Source organism: Amphiura filiformis, chromosome 3 (assembly GCF_039555335.1).
Source record: "Amphiura filiformis chromosome 3, Afil_fr2py, whole genome shotgun sequence".
In the NCBI taxonomy this organism is placed as follows: domain Eukaryota; kingdom Metazoa; phylum Echinodermata; class Ophiuroidea; order Amphilepidida; family Amphiuridae; genus Amphiura; species Amphiura filiformis.
In genome coordinates this window covers 44925854-44947576 of record NC_092630.1, presented here as the reverse complement: position 1 = coordinate 44947576, position 21723 = coordinate 44925854, and the positions used below count along the sequence as shown (strand labels likewise).

Here is a 21723-nt window from a genome sequence, read left to right as displayed (position 1 = left end):
GCTTTGGAATGTCCGATTTCATTGGGGAAAACGGCGTTGTGCAGCAAAATATCTCTATATTCAGGATATGTAAAAACCTCAAAATAGATAACCTGCCCAAAAGTGTCTCCTTTTGACATGACACGTCACAAATTATTATCAGAATTTTGATAGGTGGACCCAAAACAATTGTAGCCAGGGGTCTATTCGGCGCCCACTAAAAGGCGGCGCCCAGGGCACGTGCCCCTCCCCATTGACACCCCCCCCCCCTCGTTACGCCACTGTTTGCACAAACTCTCAAATGCACTATTTACCGGTCGACTGTTGAACCATTAACTTGACCGTGGAAAAGTTCTGTTCCGGGATCTATAGTTCAACACACTTGCAAAAAACAACAACGCCCGCTAATTTAAAAAAAAACTACCATGACCTTTAAAATGTTATGCATGAATAAGTCTATATCCTAGATCGATCGAGTACGAATCATGAAGTCATCAACCGGGTAGTTATTGTTATGTCGTAACCTACGCTGTATGTGTGCAGTCCTTGCCCAGAGTCTATGAAGGAGTCTGTGTCGGAGGGGTCTATGTTGAAAGGAAATATTGTAATACACTCTAACATTGGCAACGAATTTTTTACACCTGTAACTGTGTACCTTGCAGAATAATGACGCAGGTTATTTGTACGCCACCAGAGACTGACGACGTCTCGACAGAAGTACGTGTTGAAGCTTGTTTACTATTTTCAGAGATGTTTGCCGTTTTAAAATGTTTAGTACCCATTCATGTGTCAGTTTTTTAGTATCTTATAGCATTGGCTCAATCTTGATCACAAAGTTGGCAAATATGAAAATTTCTCAATTTACTTTCATTCCAGCTGTGGTGAATTGTCTTTTTGGGCCTTTTCAAGCCATCTCTCCAAATTACACCCAATTGTTGTCCAAATCAGTGGCTGCGGAAGCATTCAAATTTAGAGGGCGGCAGAATGAAAATCTGAAATTACATCATATTTATATAATATGATTTTTAGAGACATTTTAGGGGAGACGCTACCCGCTTCCTGTTGAAAATGGCTGAGCCTAGACAAGTTGTTTTCAAACCAACCACTTGCCCGTATTGAATGGTAATTTTCGTAATTAATCTAAATAGAAAGGAGCATGAAAGACAACTGGCGCTTGCCTTTTTCGATATTGAAAATGTTGAAGGCAATAACTATAGAATTTCCCATTCTGGGGCACATGATTTTCAAATCAACCCTTCTGTGAAGAAGTAATTATTTCATTAGGCCCTACAAAAATATTTTTGCCGACAGAAGTTGTGATTTGTTGACCCCAAATGTTTTTCGCAACATCCCTCTATCTTTAAGGACCGTTATCTCTAAGGTTCGGTATCTCTAAGGTTCGCTATCACTAATGTGTAATGCTATCTCTAATCGAGAAAAGGGTTCGCTATACCTAAAAAAGGGTCCGCTACTTCTAAGGTTCGATATCACTAATTCAGAATAAGGTTCGCTTGTTCTAAGGTTCGATATCACTAATTTTAAATAAGGCTCGCTATTACTAATTTTAAATAGGTTCGTTATCACTAATTTTGAATAAGGCCCACTAACACTAATTTATTGAAGGTTCGCTATCTCTAAGGTTCGCTAATTGTTGGCTAAATGTTTGACCCCATTTTTTCGCTAAGGCCCTATTAGGAAACGAATTTGAGAAAACCTTCTGTTAATAAAATACTATGCTGAGCCACCAGCCTGGGTGACTCCTGCTCCAGTAATTTCAGATGATTGAGCTCAGTAATACATCAAAGAATGTCTTCCAATTCATGAAAACAAATAGATAATCAGCTTATCGGATTAAAAGCTTAGAGGGAAGGTCTTGCTGCTCAGCGAGTGTTTGTAATTATCAGAAGGTTTTCTTCAAATTCATTCTCTAATGCGTCGTGTATCGACGGCCTAAGATGTACCGGCGGCCTCTGGCAATAAGGATTCAAACAACTTTACTTTGACCTATCTGTGACGTACGGTTTTGCGTTATGGTTAAAAGTAGGGATGACCATCATAATTTCATGTTGCCCCTTTTGCTACAAAAGATTGTTTTCTGGAAAGAACTCATCAACAGAAGTATTTTGGTGGTTAAATGGTCAAAATCGGTCAAAAACTTTTCGAATTATGAATTTTCAAAGTTTCCCATTCTGACCGGTCATTGGAACGAAATAAATTGACAAAGTCTAAATATAGCAATGTGAGCAAAATTGGTATAAGCATATATTTACCTTTTATATTTCTTTATTTTAATATATATGCAAACATGAAACAAGCATATTGTGAAAGTATCAAAGGGGTTTCTTATGAAATGGCACTTTACTAGTCAATAGCATGAAGTATTTCTTCAAACCGAGGCACTGAAATCATGCTTTTAGAAAACATTTGCCAAAAATCATCCATAATGGCCAAAGTGGCACAAAATCAAAAGTCCAGGTGAACTTTTTTTCCACAACAATATACACTACACATGGTCCTGTGTCACAACCTGGGGTACCTTTGTGTTACATAGTAAAAAAATGAAATGGTTCAAACATTTTACCTACACATCTCATTTGAAGTGGTTTATCCTTCTGAGCATTTTGACACCTTTTTTATGGAAATCGGTTAAAAAATGAGAGAGTACGGGCAAAAACAATCACAAAGTAGGGAGGATGTAACCCCAACTCTTTTTTCCACATTTACAATCATTCTGAGCAAGTATTGGTCTTTTAAATGAACTTCTGTATTTATTTACTTGGTTTAGATGTCTGGGAGTTCATTTAGACATTTTTTAATAGATTCAAATTTTTAAAGGGGTTTTAAATCAAATTTACAATATGAATCCTCCCCTAATCCTCCTCCCCTAATCCTCAGCCACCCTTGGCACATTTCATGCCAAACGTCATAAGAAAATAATTGAAAAATATTTTTAAACAGGATAAAAACATGAGTAATATAGAATAAATTAGCCTCAATTTAAGACCTAATTGAATCTTCTAAGTGAAGGAATACTCGAGAGACAGTGTTTTGAAATCCAAACTGCACATCAAAATGTAACAAAGCCACCTTTTTGGGTACCCCAGTATATGGCACAGGATCACATAAGAAAAATACTAATGTACTACAAGGGATTTTCAACATAGGAATCCAAACAATCAAGTACCAACATGCACAGCTTCATCCTGATATCACTTCTGGGGTTTTAACAAAATGTTTAACCTCTATTGTGATTGGCAGCAGCATAAGGTATCTCTTTGATAGCTGATAATGCCCAGCCATTCAGCAAGTGGCTAATAACAGACCTTGATAGGCTTGAATGAATACTGTCATGTGCTACAAAACCATCACATCCAGGGCCTGGTCATTCCATATGCTACAGAGAGCACAGTACTTTAACAATGGAGTGAAAGACTCATTATTGATTAGGCGCGTATTTTAAAAGTACAGCTCCTGTGCGTGTATAGCAGCAAGTCAGTGCAGATGGTATAAATATAAGAAAATGTTTAGGGTTGAGATCAGGTGAATAATACAACAAATGGGCATGAAACTTCACATTTATGTTCAGAAAGGTGTCTATTTAACATGATTCGAAAGGTGTTTGGAAATTCCAAAGGGAAGCTGGTGATTTAATTTTTAACTCGAGATCTACTTGTCCGTTTTTTTTTCCTTTTTACAGAGGGTATGATAGCGGTAATAACAACAACTCTGCCAAATTACAGCTCAGTAGGTCAAGGTGTTCACCTGATCTTTTTCATCTGAATATTTTGTGCCATTCTGAGCAGTGCTGCACTGGGCCACTGGCAATTAAGCGCACTGTGGCGATGAACCAATTTTGACTCACACGTACAGAAAAACCAAATAAGTTATGATGCTGTAATTTGCAGGATAGTTACAAAACATAATTGGCATTAACATCTCCAATTTTTACAGAAAAATTATGAAAAATAAAAGAATGAGCTCAATTTAGAAATGTCTGTGCAAGCAGTGCACAGTTGAGTTCCCTGCATGTCTATGGGAGTGTTCTAATCAAGTTGATGGTTCATTGGTCATCCCTATTAAAAGAGTAATATTGTGACATCATAGGTCAAATTTTCCCCACCATGACCGAAATGAAATTTGCTCTGATTTCTCAACTTATTTGTCTTGTTGCAAAAAATCAGAAAAAGAATAGTGCTAACCAGATAACACAGCAATTATCAAGATCAAATGGATTCAATGGAACTCAATGGATATTGGCCTATTTTAATGTGTTACGAAGGTAACGAAACATCCTACATAGCGCAAACTATTCTTTTTCTGATTTATCATGGAAATACAAATAATTTGAGTCGAAATCGGAGCACTTTTTTCACTTCTTTTTCACTCTCTATGTGGAGCGAAAATTAGAATTAAAATGACGTCACAATGTTACTTTTTAAATTTTACGCATAAGTGTACGTCGTAGATATGTCAAACTATACTTTTTCTGAATCCATATGACTAGAGGAACACATAAGTGTTGTTTTTAACCCAAGTTCGAGCAATGTTGAACTTGACCCATGTGTACAAATAAGGGCGCAGTTGAAATGCCTCCATAGCCTATATAATGATCGCTATATAGTATATAATTATCTGTCCAATACAGCAAACATACCATGATTTGCACGATGGTTACGAGATTCTGTTTGACTATACTAGCAATGATCCATGCTATGGAGCTTTGCCCCATCAACTTGGAAATTGTTTCCCAAGAGATCGAAATTGCTGTTAAAATACCAATAGCTCTAATTTATGAGTGTGCTTCCGTAGTTAGAACAAGGGTGGGTCAATTGACACTTTTGCTTGAAGCAAATAATACGTCATTTTTGTTTATTTGTTTTTTAAACAGAAAGAATACCAATTCACAGGATCTGATGATAAAGTGTACTTCTATGCAGAGATCACTGAACCCAGAAATGGTCAGTGGTTCTTGTCTTTAAGAAATGGCGAATGGGTGTTACAACCTTTCCAGGATGGAAATAGTAAGAAACGTTATTAAAAGTAGGATATTTGCTAATCTCATTTCATCACATGCTATTTTAGTACAGCTGATTATAAGGCTCTTATTTTAAGGAAATCGTGCACTTTGTGTCAAAAGCTCTCCGTTTTAGAGTTTCAGATATGTACCGTACTGCACCACCCCAGTTATATAGGGTACAAAATTAAACTTGTTTGAAGTTCTCCAAAAACTGGGCGAAAACCATTTCATTGTACGATTGTCAAGATGAGCCAAAAATGTACTTATAGTTTGCATAATCAGTTCTTATCTTTCACGTTTGGTTCACTCGCTATGGTATACAGGGTCAAAAAGTCGAAATGCTCACATTTTCAGATTTTGGTGAATAATTTCGAAAATTGTTCCTTTAGTCACGAGTTTGCTAAGTTGAAAAGTCAGAAGGTTAAATATATCCAAAACCACTATGGCTACATGATCTTGTATGTCTTTGGTTTAATTGCTATACGTATGCCGCAATAGTCTGATAGTCTACCTAGTTAAAAATTGGTATTGAGCACTGTGGAACGACTATCGAGTGACTATTATGCCATAATTATATACTTCATGCAGTACCAACTTGGACTTATTTTAGACCCTTAACTGATTAATCTATAGCAAACTATTCTTTTTCTGAATCATTGTAATTAAAGGAAATAAAACGATTTTTAACTTTTTGACCCGAAAAGGTCACTGGTCACATGACCTTTCGTTTTCCGGCCATAGCGCACGAACGAAATGGTGAAAACTATAATGAAAGACAAAGATAAAGAGAATTTATCGCGTCTGACGTCATCTGTCAATCAAACTCGAGCACGGTTTGTTTACAAGTGTCGTGATAATGACTTGCTGAACGCGGATATATAACCGGGCGCCTTGTTAATTTTGCACCTTTCGACATGCAAACCATCTCAAAAGTTAGGTCTTTATTGTAGGAAACTTTCTTAACCGAAGACACCATGTCCACAATGCCTAGAAAAGCTGTTTTTTGCCTTGCTGCTATTCCTTTTCTCCGATCAGCACCAGATAGATCGGTCTTCCTTTTACGCGCTGATTAACCTGTGTAAACCAATCAAGGATCGTAATTGACAGTGACATCAGACGCGATAAATTCTTTTTATCTCTGTTGCTCAATTTGGCAAGAGGAGTACAATGAAATGCTTTTGGGAGAAATTCGAGCAAATTTCTCTTTACTCCTGTATAACTATTAGAGGGCGCTGTCCGCCCTCTTGGACCCGGACAAACAAGTGCTATGTCTAGGGGGCACACCACCATTACGCTCCCCATTGAAATACGTGCAAAAAAGCCTTTCGGAAATCTCTTCTAATTATTTCCCTGCAATAGATAGAGCATTGAAACTGGGCATGGTTATGGGACGATCCTTAAGCTTTAATATATTTTCTTTTGCACATAGATTTCCAATGTCAGTTTTTTGCAAATTGGACATTTTTACCCCATCCCGTGATTTCAAAGCTGTTGAAAGCTCAATTCTTGGGATTTGACATCGATGCGTGATATGCACGATTAGTCCGCCAGAACACATTTAAAATCATTTTTTCTGCACGGAATTTCATCAAAACCGTTTCAGCTTTAGAATGGCATCAAACAAACGTATCTCAGACATATATTTGCTGAAAAATGTAACAAAAAGCTCAATTTCTACGTTTTATGAGGACTACTTTGCGGGTTACACTTTTGACCGCGGAATCTAATGGTGGTGTGCTCCCTCTATGCTCTTGGAGCAGTGTAGTCCTGTAAGGGCGCACACCACCAAATCACTCCGCGCGCGATGTAATGTGGATGAGTTCCGGTAAGAACAAAATCTTTTTTGAGGAGTTTTGGGCCTTTCTGTGGAAAGCATGATATAGCTTAAATAAAAGTTCGAGACCTACACATGAACTTGGATCCAAAAAAAGTTGCATAACCCAATTTTTTTGGGGGAAAAAGTAGACCCTCTGATTTAAAAAAAAAAAACGGGTTTTCAGGGTAGAAACGGGTCGAAAATGGTATTGGTGCTGTTTAAACGCCCCGTCCCGGGCCCATATCTCGAATTTAATCGAAAGACTACCCGTACATTGAAACATGTATTATATTTTCATCGATTTGCTATCAATTGGTGGTATTTTTATATTAAATTTGTTGCTGAAAAGGTCTAAAATCGCGCAAAGAAAAGACGCGTTTTCGCGTGAATTTTAATGGGACGCTCTATTGGCCGTGCGCCCGTAAAGCCTGTGTGTGCGTATCACAGAATTAATTGTTTTTAATTCTCTGGTGTGTATAGCCTGTGCACAAATCAATGCTTTTACATTTCGCGAATATTTCTCGTATCAAGGATTCCACCCACCAAGTTTGAGCCCGATCGGACAAAGTTTGAAATTTGACTCCTCCGTAGTGACCTTTGACCTAGGTTGACCTCAATTTAATTTCGGGCATGTATTCCTCTCGTATCAATGATTCCACCCACCAAGTTTGAGCCCGATCGGACAAAGTTTGAAATTTGACCCTCTCCATAATGACATTTGACCTCTGTTGACCTGAATTGTATCTCGGGCATGTATTCCCCTCGTATTAAGGATTCCACCCACTAAGTTTGAGCCCGATCGGACAAAGTTTGAAATTTGACCCCTTCGTAATGACCTTTGACCTCTGTTGACCTCGATTTTATTTCGGGCATATAGTTTGGGCCCGATTGGACAAAGTTTGAAAAATTTTGACCTTTGACCTTGACCTCCGATGACCTTACAAACCACCCCATAAACGTGGGATGCCCGATACCTATCTATATCCGAAATATAGGAACGATGCGTCGAGGCGTGGCGAAACGCATAGCCGGACAGACAGACAGAGCTCATTATTTTATTAGTAAAGAAAGATATTAAAGTGTCAGGACTAGAAAATGAATGCGAAATACGGTTTGTTTTTGTTTTGTATTGCGGGTTTATTTGTTTTGGTTTTTTTCAGTGATTTGCATGCTCATCCACAGGATCTTAAAAATCATCAAAATTCAGATGTTCGCGGCTTTGATATTTTCATAGATGTGCTTATACAGGGTGTCTCAATAAAAATAGGCCCTGTGGATAAGGGACGTAACTTAAAATTTCGGCAGTAAAATCAAAACTTTTTTTGTAGATTCAAGAACCTTGACGTTTCCTTTTTAAGATGGTGCGCAAATCAGCAAAATCTGTTCACGCGTCACTGAGATAATTGGGATTGTACAAATAGTCCCATTTTTGGACCGTTCCAATGGGGCAACACACAGAATGCAAGGTAGTTTAGAATGGAAGAAAGAAATGAAGCTCACTCTCAGTCTTGCCGGGTACGAGTTAAAAACATCAACCAACCAATCAATCAATCTCCCAAATATTGTTTTTCACATCTTTTTCTTTGGGTTAAAAATATGTGAAAATATACCTTCTAGAAATATAGTTCATACATTTCTCAAGCAACAAAAGGGCCATGGGGTCAGGCATAAGTTTCATAATGTTCACATGCTTGACCAGGATTTTTTTCAGATAATGAATCTGGAGAATTGCGATCCGCTATAGTTGATGCGTTTACATAGCTTTACATGGTTTAGGGTTCATTTAATACGCAAGGCGTGCTTCCTTAACTGATTTGCACCAGGACATCACTCAAACATTATATTGGAAAATGATAAAGAAATCACACAAAGTGTGTATTCTTGTTAAAGCCTGTATTGGTGCTGCCTTTCAGATAAACAAATCCTGCTTATTTGTTGTTAAAATGCGCCATATTCCTGTATAGAGATTTTTTTGCTCAAAAGGGTAAATCCTGTTTAGGCTATGTTTTGAAAATCACTAGTCGCGCATAAACTAGCGTTTTTTGGGCCACTTAACACCATTCGTGAGATTCATTCTTAAGAAAGAAGCCTTGTTCGTGTTTTTCCGGTCATGTAGGCCTATGTGTAGACCCGGGGTGTAGACTGTGAAACTTAAGTGACCGATTGGCCCTATATGTTTCTTGAGAAATGTTTTCAATATTGTTAACCCAAACAGAAAAGTGCAAAAAACATTCTTTGAGAGATTAAATGATTGGTTAATCTTTTTTAATTCGTACCCAGCAACTTCATCTCTTTTTGTCCATTATAAACTACAATGCAGCACATTAGTGTTTAATGTGTATTGCCCCATTGGAACGGTGGTCCAAAAAAGGGTCTATTTGTAAAATCCCAATTATCTCTGTGACGCGTGAACGGATTTTGATGTTTTGTGGACCAATTTAAAGAAGAAACGTCATGGTTTTTGAATTTTTAAAAAGGTTTTGATTTTACTGCCGACATTTTAAGTTACGTCCCCAAATCCGCAGGGCCTATTTTTATTGAGACACCCTGTATAGCCTGTTGGTGGTCATTTCTCTTCCTAATAATTAGCTACATTATTGACTTTGTCGATACTGCTTGTTTCTTCGTTTTTTGCCAATTTTTACATTTTAAAGATACTGATGACAATTTTAATGACTTGTCCAGTTATCCTCTACTTTTAGGCAATTTTAATTTTATCATTGATCATTGCACTGAATGGTCCCTTGGACATGAATATAAAACGTAATTAATTTGGACTGTAGCGAATAATTATGTATTTATTCTTTGTTTTTCAGATATGTTTATCCAATATCAATACCGATCAAATATACGTGAAGATGGTACCACGTCTGCTCTACTTCAGGCACGAAAATACTCTTCATCTACCAAACGGTGCATTTCATCTGTGCGAGGACCAGTATTAACCAAAAAGGTGAGATCCCGTTCTTCTTCCTTTTCACCACTATCTTAATGGAGGGGTATGAACGTTTGGACAGTATTTATTGTGGGACATTAGAGCACATCAGACATATCGAATTGCATTCTGAATACGAAGAATGTCCTTCTGATATCAAATAATTTTGATTTTTTGAAATTCGCAATGTAATACACATTTTATGGCAAATCATTAAAAATTGGTATTTTTGATATTTAACAGTACTTGAAGTAAACTTTATAAATCTGATGATTTATACTTAAAGTGTATGTAGGTGGGATGAAAAGCCGACGATCAATTGAAAATTTTGTCCTTTCGTATTGAAGATATGGATTTTTTTCACAAAACACCCAAAAAATAGGTCTTTTTGGGGAAAAATCCATATCTTCAATATAAAAGGTCAAAATTTTCAATTTCGAGGACTGTTATATATCAAAAATTTGAAAAATATCAAATTATAATAATTTGTCATAAAATTTGTATTATATCGTGAATAAAAAAAAATGAAAATTATTTGATATCAGAAAGACATGCTTCGTACTCAGAATGCAATTCGATACGTCTGAGGTGCTCTCATGTTCCACAAAAAATACTGTCGAAACGCCATAAACGTTCATTCTAGATCCCTTAAATTGCCCGATTAAGTACTCAATCAAAAATATTGAATTTTCAATCCCGCCGTCCCCAATTAGGGACAAATCATTTTCGACTGTATATTCAGTCGGGTGATTTGAAATTTTCAAACATTTTTTCAGTCAAAAGGAGTGATTCTCAATCTTTTACAATCTTTTAGCGATTAAAGTTAGGGCGAATCTTTTTCGACTGAATTTTCAGTAGAAAGGATTGATTTTTATTGTTTTTCAATCTTTTGTCGTCCCAAATTAGGGACAAGTCCTTTCCAGTTGAAAAAAGATTGAAAATGTTCACTGTAAAACAGTTTGAAATCTCATTTCAAACATATGCAACACATGTCATTTTGCAGTACATTAGGAGTAACACTTGATTAGATAGTGATATCAGTCTACAAACTCTGCAATTTCAATTGGCCAAGAGAGTATCTTACCGATTAGTGACCATGGTGAACGTCTACCAGAAAAAATGAGCTTGAATGTCGGCATTTCCCCTTTCTGAGATATTGGACTCATACTTAAAATAAGCTTTACATTATTGATATAAACATCTACCGAAAAGTAATTATCCCAACCCTAATGAACTCTCTTAAATTGCCCGATTGGATTGAATATTCAATCAAAAAGATCAAATTTTCAATCTCGTATGATTTGAATCAAAAGGAGTGATTCTCAATCTTTTACAAGTTTTTAGCGATTAAAGTTAGGGGCGAATCTTTTTCGATTGAATTTTCGGTGGAAATGATTTATTTTCATCGTTTTTCAATCTTTTGCCACCACAATAAATGAGCTTGAATGTCGGCATTTTCCCTTTTTGAAATATTAGACTCATCCTTAAAATAAGTTTACATTAATGATAATACACATCTACAGAAAAGTAATTATTCCAATTATGAATTATTCCAAAACGGTTGCTCGTATACCACATTTAGGATATGCATTCAAAGCAGACTTTATTTCTGCACATTATGACACCTGTTGCAATGGTCCCAATATTGATATCGCAGCATACATTTAAATGAACGCAACCCAGGATTTAAAAGTTGCAGCAAAATCCTATTGCCTTGTATTCAGTATACATTTGAGAGTTTTGGGACCTGATAGCACATCAGACATATCAAACAAAGTGCATTCAGAATGCGAAGAATGTCCTTCTAATATCAAATCAATATTTTGATTTAATTTATAAATTCGCATTGAAATCGGAGCGTGTTTTTTATAAACTGACCACCCCAATATTTGATCTTTTTGCTTATTTTGAATTTTGTTTGGTAACATATTGTATGTGTTAAAGACCATAAAAGGAAACTAAAAAAGTTGCTTTGGTAGAGTCCAGGGGGTGGTGCACATTAAACCCGGTATATAATGGATTATTCATACATACAGTACATGGCTATAGGCGAATCCAATTTCACGCATTCCTACACCTCAATAGCAGCCATAGCTGGGTCCCCGTCGGCTCAATCTTACCTAAAATGTGAAATGATGTGGCCTTGGAGGGTATTTTAAACTGCATTTTATCACCCGTGTTACACGTAGACAAAAGAATGATGACAGTTTACAACACAAAAGAATCTAACATCGATTTTGAAGCGGCTTTAATCCACCCAATTGGGTAGTCACAACACCAGTTTGGTGTTGCGGAGACCCAGTAATAGCCAACCAAATCCGGACCATGACTTGGCTCGTTGGAATCGTCTATACGTCTGCGTTTCGTATTTCTCGGTCATGCGAATACGCTTTGATATATAATACCATCATGCGCATTGCACGAGTGCGCAATGAACGCAAAATATCATTATTTTAATTCACCGTAGAAGTGATGATGTAACAGGATTAACTACCATAGCAATCGGTTAAAACAATTTTTGAATATACCGCGCTGCACTGATACGTTCACGCGGTACCTCTGCATTAACCATATCTTGCTGATCACTTCCACCTGTAAGATTAGTATCTTTGAAAAGACCAGTATTGTATTCAATCTATGATTGCAGACATACACAGGGGATTAGTCCCGGGGATTAGTTTGCTTGTAGGGCAGCGCGATATGTTCAAAATTGTTTTGACCTATTGCTATGGTAGTTAATCCGATTAATTGCGTAACTTCGCCAGCGTATAAAGGCGATCGTCACTCAGACGACACGTGTCGAAGTGACGTAGTTAATCGGATTAACTACCATAGCAATAGATTAATACAATTTTGACTATATACCGCTCTGCACTACTACATTCACGCGGTACCGATGCATTGAACCATAGATGTCAAAGAAAGGCTGATCACTGCACCTGTAAGATTAGTATCTTTGAAAAGAGCGGTATTGTATTCAATATATGTTTGCTGACATACACAGGTGATTAGTGCAATCTGCTTGTAGTGCAGGGCGGTCTATTCAAAAATTGTATTCATCTATTGCTATGGTAGTTAATCCGATTATGACATCACTTCTACGGCGTATTCTGGAAGGTCTAAACTTTGAATATTTATTTATTTATTTATTTATTTATTTATTTATTTATTTATTTATTTATTTATTTATTTATTTATTTATTTATTTATTTATTTATTTATTTATTTATTTACTTACGCTCACCTGTAATGGGTTTGAGCACTTTTAATTCCAAAGTTAGTCACCTGAAAAACAATACTTGTTATATTACGCCCCCACTATTTATAGTGGTTGAGCACTTTCGACTACTTTTGGAGTAAAGACTGTGTTGGGAAGTGGCTTTGTCATGGTTCTGACACCACAGAATGTATATACTTGTATATGCATTTCTGTTAAGTTAAAACCATGACAAATTATCCGTCTGATGATCGGTATACCCAATGATCGTAAGTGAGGGTATGCTGTGAAACTAGTAGTAACGGTTGCCTTTTCCAGAGGTCTATACTTTGAATTTGTTTCTTACGCTCACCTGTAATGGGTTTGAGCACTTTTAATTCCAAAGTTAGTCACCTGAAAAACAATACTTGTTATATTTATTTATTTATTTATTTATTTATTTATTTATTTATTTATTTATTTATTTATTTATCTATCTAAGCGAATAATGTTTTGTTTAAAATGCCAGTATGATAACAGTCAATGCTTGAGCTGACGACTAAATTTGGTTTTGTACAACAAGTAATACCTTTGCATAATTTGTACTTTTTTGTGAATTTCCTAATAATTCTGGGTATTGATATGTTGCAGAATATACCACGGAGAATGATAAATAAGGCTATATGGAATCCTGTGGACGGTAGATATTGGAAATTGTTATATGTTAATAGTAGTGAACATCATGATGGTGGATGGACTCTCGAAAGTCGTCTGTATTCTGGTAAGGGAAAATGCTAAGGCTATGCTTTTGTCATTCATTTAAATAAAATATGCTATATCCTTTCAAATCTTGCCAAACTTGAGGGTGCATGTGTTTTGAAATAAGTAGCCTAAAATAAAGCCATGTGTGATTTGCATAAAGAATAGATTCCTATTTAAATTCTACTTTTCACTGATCACATTGTCCCCTCTTAATTTCGAGCCAAACAAATGAGCTAAAATGAAGAAAATTGCTATTTCATTCCAGCAATGCGTGTATTAGATCGCCGATCGTATTATTATCATGATTATTGGCGGAGCTTCACGCAGCTGGGATGTACAAACAAGACGTAAGACAAATAGCGATATGCACACAGCTTATACATCAATACATAAGACGAATAACGATATGCACCCAGTTTATACGTCACTGATCCAATGATTCACATGTACGCAATGTGTTTAGCCATCACTCGATCGGTGAACTCTGAATAAAACACGCGCAGGTCTCCTGTTTTATTATAAAAACTTAAATTTTACTATTTTTAAAGCACTTCAGACTCAGTCTTTCACGTGGTATTTTACTACACCAATGGGCATTACAATCATATAGAAATTATAAATTCAAGAAACATTGAGGGCGTCGCTGTGTGGAGCAAAACACACATGGCTTTACAGTAGTTTACAGCTTCTTGTCACACACGAACGATAGGCGATCGATTAGGTACCTAACAAACGCTTCACACCTAACGAAATGCTTACTAGCGTTGCGTTGGAGATACTTACTATTATTTCCTTTTACTTAACAAAAAGAAGCGAAACATCTTAGATTTAAAATTCTACCAAGTATCGACCGGGGTTCGAACCAGCAAACTATGGATCCATTATAGTCGACACGCTATACCACTAATAACATAATGTAAAAAACATTTTTTGATAACTTACTGCAAATATTCTAGAATAATGTTATTTCAACCCGATATTTAATGTTAACAAAACGTTTTTACCAAACCCAAAATATAACCTGTTTAAAACGTTTAATTTTATTGTCATAATAATGATCGACTGTCACCATGGTGACTTAATTGGCAAATGAGTCATTTAATTCAAAATATGATATGACCATTCATTATGGTTTTAGATGTTAAGTCTCCACAAAAAGTAACGCAGCTGTTATAAGTAAGCCTATAGTTTCAGAACTAATAATTGTTTTCACAATATTTCAACATAGAGAGAAGGATGGTGTATTTACTCGCATTTTGATACCCCATTTGTCAAGTGTCGTTCAATATTAACAACACAGTGGTGCTTTTAAAGAAAACTATCCGAATTTAAAAGTTGCAGTTTACAGCGATCAATGGCTTTTATGCAAGCACTGTAGCACGTGAAGCTCGCCATTATCTGCGCCCTGACTTCAAATGTTTGCTTGTGGTTGAAAACCATAAACAAGTTGAAACCTATTCAACTTTGTGAGAAGTGTTTTTGTTTTTCATAATTTGAATTTTATATTTATCAATTTTAATTTTGAATTATATGCATACGAATGTTTTGCTACAAAATTTTGCTACAACTGATCCACCTCCATGGTGTGCAAAAACTTGTTTGGCCCCATTTGTTTTAAAGGTCACTTGTTGCCCCCTAATTGCCCAAGCGAACACAAGACGTTTTTAAAACGTTCAGTTAAACATTGAGGTGGTATTGGAGGCATTTTGGAAGTGATCTATTCATGTTTTAAACATATTAAATGAGTAGGGCAGAGAACACTGATCAGTATGCCTTTTGTTTGAAGCTAATCGGACTTACGGTTTTCATAATACATACATTTTAAATGTCTTTGTATTGTATTGTTTTTATCGATAATCAATACAGTTAATGAGCTAATATGACTTGAAAATGCTCATTAATATGTAATTTTTGCCAATATGTTGCTACAATTCAATGCATAAATGTTCGTAACATTATTATTTAATAGAATATTGGTTTCAAAGTGTTCCTAATGACTTCCAGATAATTTATGCATAATTAATGAGCTATAGCCGCCCTAATTTGTATAATTAATTATCATTTATGCAAATTAGCTCATTAATTATGCAAATATGCAAATTAGGGGTGGCTTCACTATATAATACATTAGAAAATATTAGAAACACTTTGACCAAGTTTCAGGGCAAAAGTATGCAAAATAAAAGTACCATGAACATTTATGCATTGACTTTTAGCAAAATATTGGCAAAAATTACATATTAATGAGCCTTTTACAGTCCTTTTAGCTCATTTTCTATATCGATTATTGATAAACACTATCAAATTAATCAAATTATATTTTCTTTGTATCTAATTAGATGCAAAGAAAATATAATTTGACATATTATGGAAACCGTATGTCCGATTTGCTTCAAACAAAAGGCATATTGATCAGTGTACTTTACCTTACTCAATTTACCTGTTTAAAACATGCTCAAAGCATTTGCTAATTTCTAGAAAATGCATCCAATACCACCTTAAATGGGAAACATGAAACTAATCAACTATAATCGCACCTTATCCTAGGTGCATCTTCAGGCCGTCTGATGATCTGGCGGCAAAAGGTCGTTGACCTGTGACAAGGTGGTGTTTCCAGAGGTCGCAGATCTTGAGTCAAACTTCTTAGAAATGTTCTTGATGACAAAATTGTAGACCCTCGCCAAGTTATGACACAGACCGCCTCCCCTGTTTAGTGAAGGTTGTTCTTTCTTTACGTAGATTGCTTCCTTGACGACCCTTTTATACCATGCGGTCTCTATGTAAAATCACCACGTCTTTGTTGTCAAAAGTGTGATTTGTCTGTCCAAAACGCATTATGCGTGAACACGGCTGAATCCCCGCAACTAGTTCTAGCACGCCTGTGCTGGTACATGCGTTTGGCTAATGTTGATTTCACCATAGGCCTTCAAATGTTTGAAGGCCTATGATTTCACCTATATAGAAATCCTGTGCACGAGCTGGGGGTTATTCGGACACTGTGTTTCACATATCGGCCATCTCTTCGAATGAGACCGTGAAGGAAGAGATACCAGAGAGTTGATATTCTTGAGAGGGCACTCTATTCACGTGGTTTCATTTCCAACGCTAAAAGATCACGAATTTTGGTGGTTTGCAAATAAAAAGTGTCCGCACTATCGATTGATTACGTAACTGTTATGAATAATTTATTAGGTTTTTCAATGCAATCGCCTCGACCCATTAATACATATTATCTGTATTATCAAAGTACTTGGAATAGCAATCCGGTGAGTTCACTGAACTACGCCCTAATACTGATGGCGTTTTAATGGCGTTTAATGGCGCTAATCCTCTCCATACACAGATGAACAAATACAATAGATGAAGGTCAACACGTATGACCTCCTATGTGACATGTTATATGTGATGTACAAAACCTGAATATCATAAAGATCAGTATTCGTTTGTGCATATGAACTGCACATTTACGTTGCTAGATATTACTCATTATATATAATGACAAATATTGGTATTATGACAATACGGTATATACATTGTATATAAAACGACTAATAGATCCTACTATCATGGCGTCAGGTCAATGTTCATCATACCCCGTATGTTTCTTAAAATTCATTCATATTTGAGACAAATTGCTGTGCCAATTTTATTGGTGCACAAGTAGATCCGTGTTTTTTTAATTTTCATTTCCTTTTAATGAAAGAATTAAGGTTTTCCACTGCACGGTGGCCACAAGGGTGATACTAATTTTAATGCTATATTTTCAAAACGAATACGTGCTCCCGGTTGGCTCTATAGCGATTTCACAGAAAAGGTATTTCTAGTGCAATGCAGCGTCGGACTCTAGCTGAGAGCGTAGCCTAAGTCATTCCGGACTCCAAAAAGGGCTCTCCATACACAAATGAACAAACACAAAGGAGGGTAGTCTCCTCCGTGACCGGCTTGATTTCGATGGAGCGGAACCAAATTGGCTGCGGAGGAGACGGGTCATTTTTCCATGCAAATTTTTCAGTGTCAGCCGCCTGGAGATACACAATCATCTTAAAGGTCCGTAACCCGATCGACAGCATCATCCCCCCGATATTTTTCATTGTTGATGAGGTTTTGGTATCACATAATAGATACTATTTTTCTCATTACTATCCTGAAATTTGACGCTCCAAGTCGATGTATTTCCGGAGAAATCATGAAACACAGCGGCTTTTAGAGGCTATCATTTTTTAAATACTAAAAATTACTTCGGATTTCTGGGCAGGGAATTATGAACGAATCATCAGTCAGATTCAGTCTCCTCAACAGCTACTTTGGTTTCGCGTCATACACATTCTGTGAAAAAAAGCGAACCACACTAACTGCTGAGGAGACGGTGCGCCGTATATAGTTTTAAAAATTCCTTTCGGGAGGAAGTGGGCTAAACATGCTAAATGGCTCAATTGGTTAGCGCGCCATGTTTTTACCCGAGAAGTACCCGGTTCAAAACCCGGTACCGGAAGGGTTTTTTTCCCTCTCCATTTTAACCAAAACCAATAGGGTTACCCCCCTTTAAGGATGTACAAATCACACTTTAATAACAAAGACGTGGTGATTTTAGACAGAGACCGCAGGTGGTATAAAAGGGGCGCCAAGGAAGCAATCTACGTAAAGAAAGAACAACCTTCACTAAACAGGGGAGGCGGTCTGCGCCAGAACTTGGCGGGGGTATACAATTTTGTCATCAAGAACATTCCTAAGAAGTTTGACTCAAGATCTACGACCTTAGAAAACACCACCTTGTCACAGGTCAACGACCTTTTGCCGCCAAATCATCAGACGGCCTGAATATGCACCTAGGATAAGATGCGATACTGAAGCCCATCATTTCCCTCATTCTTTACGCCCTGCCCTCTTTCGGGGGCTAATTTATAGTTTAAGCTTGTTGAATATTTCGCGGTTAGTGCTTCTTTGTAGCTCTGCGGGGCAAACTAGTTGGATATCCACATTTCGCGGCTAGCAGGGCCGTCGCCAGGGGGGGTGCGAACTACATTGGGGGTTCAAAGAGTTCAAATATGTGCTGATATGGCCTTGTCCTACAAATTGGGTCTACTAAAAAGAGCAATTAGCTTCTCAAAACATACAATTTATAATATAGCATCTGTCAAAGGCATTAATTTTGCCCGTCCCAGGAGCAAACTGACCGTCTAAAATGACGGCCAGACCGGTGGCTAGCTAAGTCCCTAAAAATGGCCAGGCGTGTTGAGGTGATGCAGACAAAGAACTAATGATTTTGCAAGATTGAGTGACAAAATATGTTCGCATCCCATCACCTCTCCACACCGCGCCCTTCATCAGCATAGGTGTAGATCCCGGGAGATGGGGGATAAATCCCCCAAATATTTTGCTGGGGGATGGTCATACAATCATCCCTTCAACATGCCCAATGTTGACGCCTGTGGGTTTCTGACTAATTAACCGCATATTTGGCAATTTTAGCCATAACAGTACCATGTTTTGGTCGCTTCGCGCGAATTTGTTCCACTTTTGCACCATATTTCACCAGTTTAGCTTCAATATATTATGGCAAAATTTTTCGCGCGCTTCGCTCGCATTTGTCCCATAAACTTATACTGCCGCCAAACCGATCCCACTGTATATGTCAAAAATAAAAACTACATCACTGTCCATCAGCACCAATTGACGTTAGCTATATCGCAGGGTGGCAATTAGTCAGTCCCCTCCCCTGCTCAGTCGACGGATATGTTGTGACAAAATTTACGATTAATTTGTATCTTTCTTTTGGTTTGTTTTAGACCCAAAAATAACCCTTGGAAATTCGTTTTTTTTTCATCTTGAACTTGAACACGAATCTCAAAAATGAAAATTATAATTCTATCCTTTCTATAATCAGCCTGATAATGTAAATCATAAAATAACATGAGTGCTAGGGCAGCTCCACTGATGCCTGGAACAGCATAAAACTTGTATACTTGATCAAAATACCCGAACTAAATTAACCGAAAGTTGGCACGATTTGAGGGCATAATTTTGTTCATATTGGCATTGAAATTCCAAATTTTTCGCGCGCTTCTCGCGCATTTATCACAGTAATGTTCTTTTAGTAGCGGATCAGTGGGACGATTTGGACATTTTGCCCCCTTGCTGGGTGACTCCGGTACATTCCCCTTTGAATTTTAGCACTTTATATCAAATTTCCGTGCGCTTTTAAAGGTAAGGAATTCTGGGGACAGCTTGGAAAAAAAACTTGGGTTACAATAATGGGGGAGGGGTGTCTTTTATCTGGCAATCATGTTGCCGTGCCCAGGGCCATCAAAAGGTAAATGCGGCCATATAGGCCTGCCAGTAAAATTTTTATTTCGACCCCCCCCCGAGAAAATGGTCTAGCGACGGCCCTGGCGGTTAGTGGTTCTTTTTAAACGTTTTATACCCTTTATCATGTTTATGTGCCTTTTATAACCCGACATTTAAACATTTTCTGGCAAACTTTTGTTGAAAACGTTTTGGGTTTGCTGGGCCACATGGTCTTTCCGATCATCACCTTTTGCATCGCCTATTGAACACACGAGATAATTGGTCAAAATATCAAATCTTCTTTTTCATATCTCTGATGTAGCTGATGGTATAATCTTTCTTCCACAGGTTACTTTCTCGCGTACAAGACTGTTGCAATTTCTGACCGATTCACTCAAATCGTATTAGTACAACATGGCGATCCGTACTGGAACAACCGATTCTTTCAGAAAAACCAAATTCCTGGATTTGATGACGATGTTATCTGTTGTTCATGCTGCTAAGTTTCGATACCAATGAGAAATCAAAATGAATGGTATAATATAAATACATTTTACAGGGTATCCCTGAAAGAACTGCAACGTCAGTATTTTTTTTTTGTATTTTAATGCCCGAATAGGCCTAAAACATGAATGAATACTTTATGCATTTGCACAGTAAAACAGCTTTTATTTACTTTTTTTATTTTGAAAATTGACTTATTCGTTCTTGAAATATGTATAAAAAAACAGTTTTCAATTCGTCCCACGGATTCGAATATCAACTAGATCTGAGTACAGATCTGAAACCTAGCCGGGCAATGCACTGTGACATGTGTCACGACGACCGCTAAATGACCTTTGACCCCTTATCTGTGTACACCCTCACCAACCAATGTAGAGTCGCATGACCAAACTATGCATGCCATTATTCCATGCTAATTAGCATATATAACTTGAGACAGAAAGTTCCAATCACAAAACTAACACACATCCAGGCTTTCTTGTAAAATTTGCCACATTTTGGTACCAAGGTCGATATACTTTGGACAATGTTTGACGTTTAACATGTCAATGAGCTTTACATTTTGTTCAGTGAAATACTTTTGAAACTTAAAGGGCATATCTATTGCAAAAACAAGTTTAACTCCATTCGAAGAGAATAATTATTACATTATAAGTTGACACCCGTTGCAATTTTTTTATTCGTATTTCTCCTGAAAAAGAGAAATTGTGTTGGTAAAATGCATGGTCGTACGCGCCCCCCCCCCCCCTCCCGTTCGAAACGAAATTGATTTCCAAGGTAGCGGGCTGATGACGCCATTAAATGAAGAGGACACTATATGTTCATGAGTAGTAGGCCTACATAACACACGATTCCTAGAGCTCTTTTGATATTTTCATTCATGTATAAATGCGCGACCTTCATCACGATCAAATGGGAATGGACAACAAAAGGTTAGCTCTTGGGCCATTGAAATCGTTTATGTGCATAATAAATACAATATTAAATAAAACAAACGAAGACGATACAATATTGATGTGTCACGCTCAAATTCGAAGCTCTTACAGTAACATTGATCTAAAATATTTTTTTATTTTTTAGTCCAAATATTTCTCATCATGTTGATATACATATGAATTGTAATATCACAATTTACCAATCTATCTAGTATACTAAAATAACCAAAGTCTGTGTGTGGGGGTGGGGGTGTGTGTGTCTCTCTGTCCGGCTATGCGTTTCGCCGCGACGCG

At 37.0% G+C, this 21723-nt stretch overlaps 1 protein-coding gene across 1 annotated transcript; it reads left to right on the top strand.

Moving 5' to 3' along the window:
- Positions 1 to 384: 384 nt before the first annotated feature.
- On the top strand, positions 385 to 20578 carry LOC140148584 (uncharacterized). Its single transcript, XM_072170591.1, has 5 exons — positions 385 to 696; positions 4868 to 5000; positions 9629 to 9765; positions 13595 to 13724; positions 20339 to 20578. Exons 1-5 carry the CDS (start codon positions 646 to 648, stop codon positions 20491 to 20493), a joined length of 606 nt encoding a protein of 201 aa, XP_072026692.1. The 5' UTR covers positions 385 to 645; the 3' UTR covers positions 20494 to 20578.
- The last annotated feature ends 1145 nt before the right edge of the window (positions 20579 to 21723 follow it).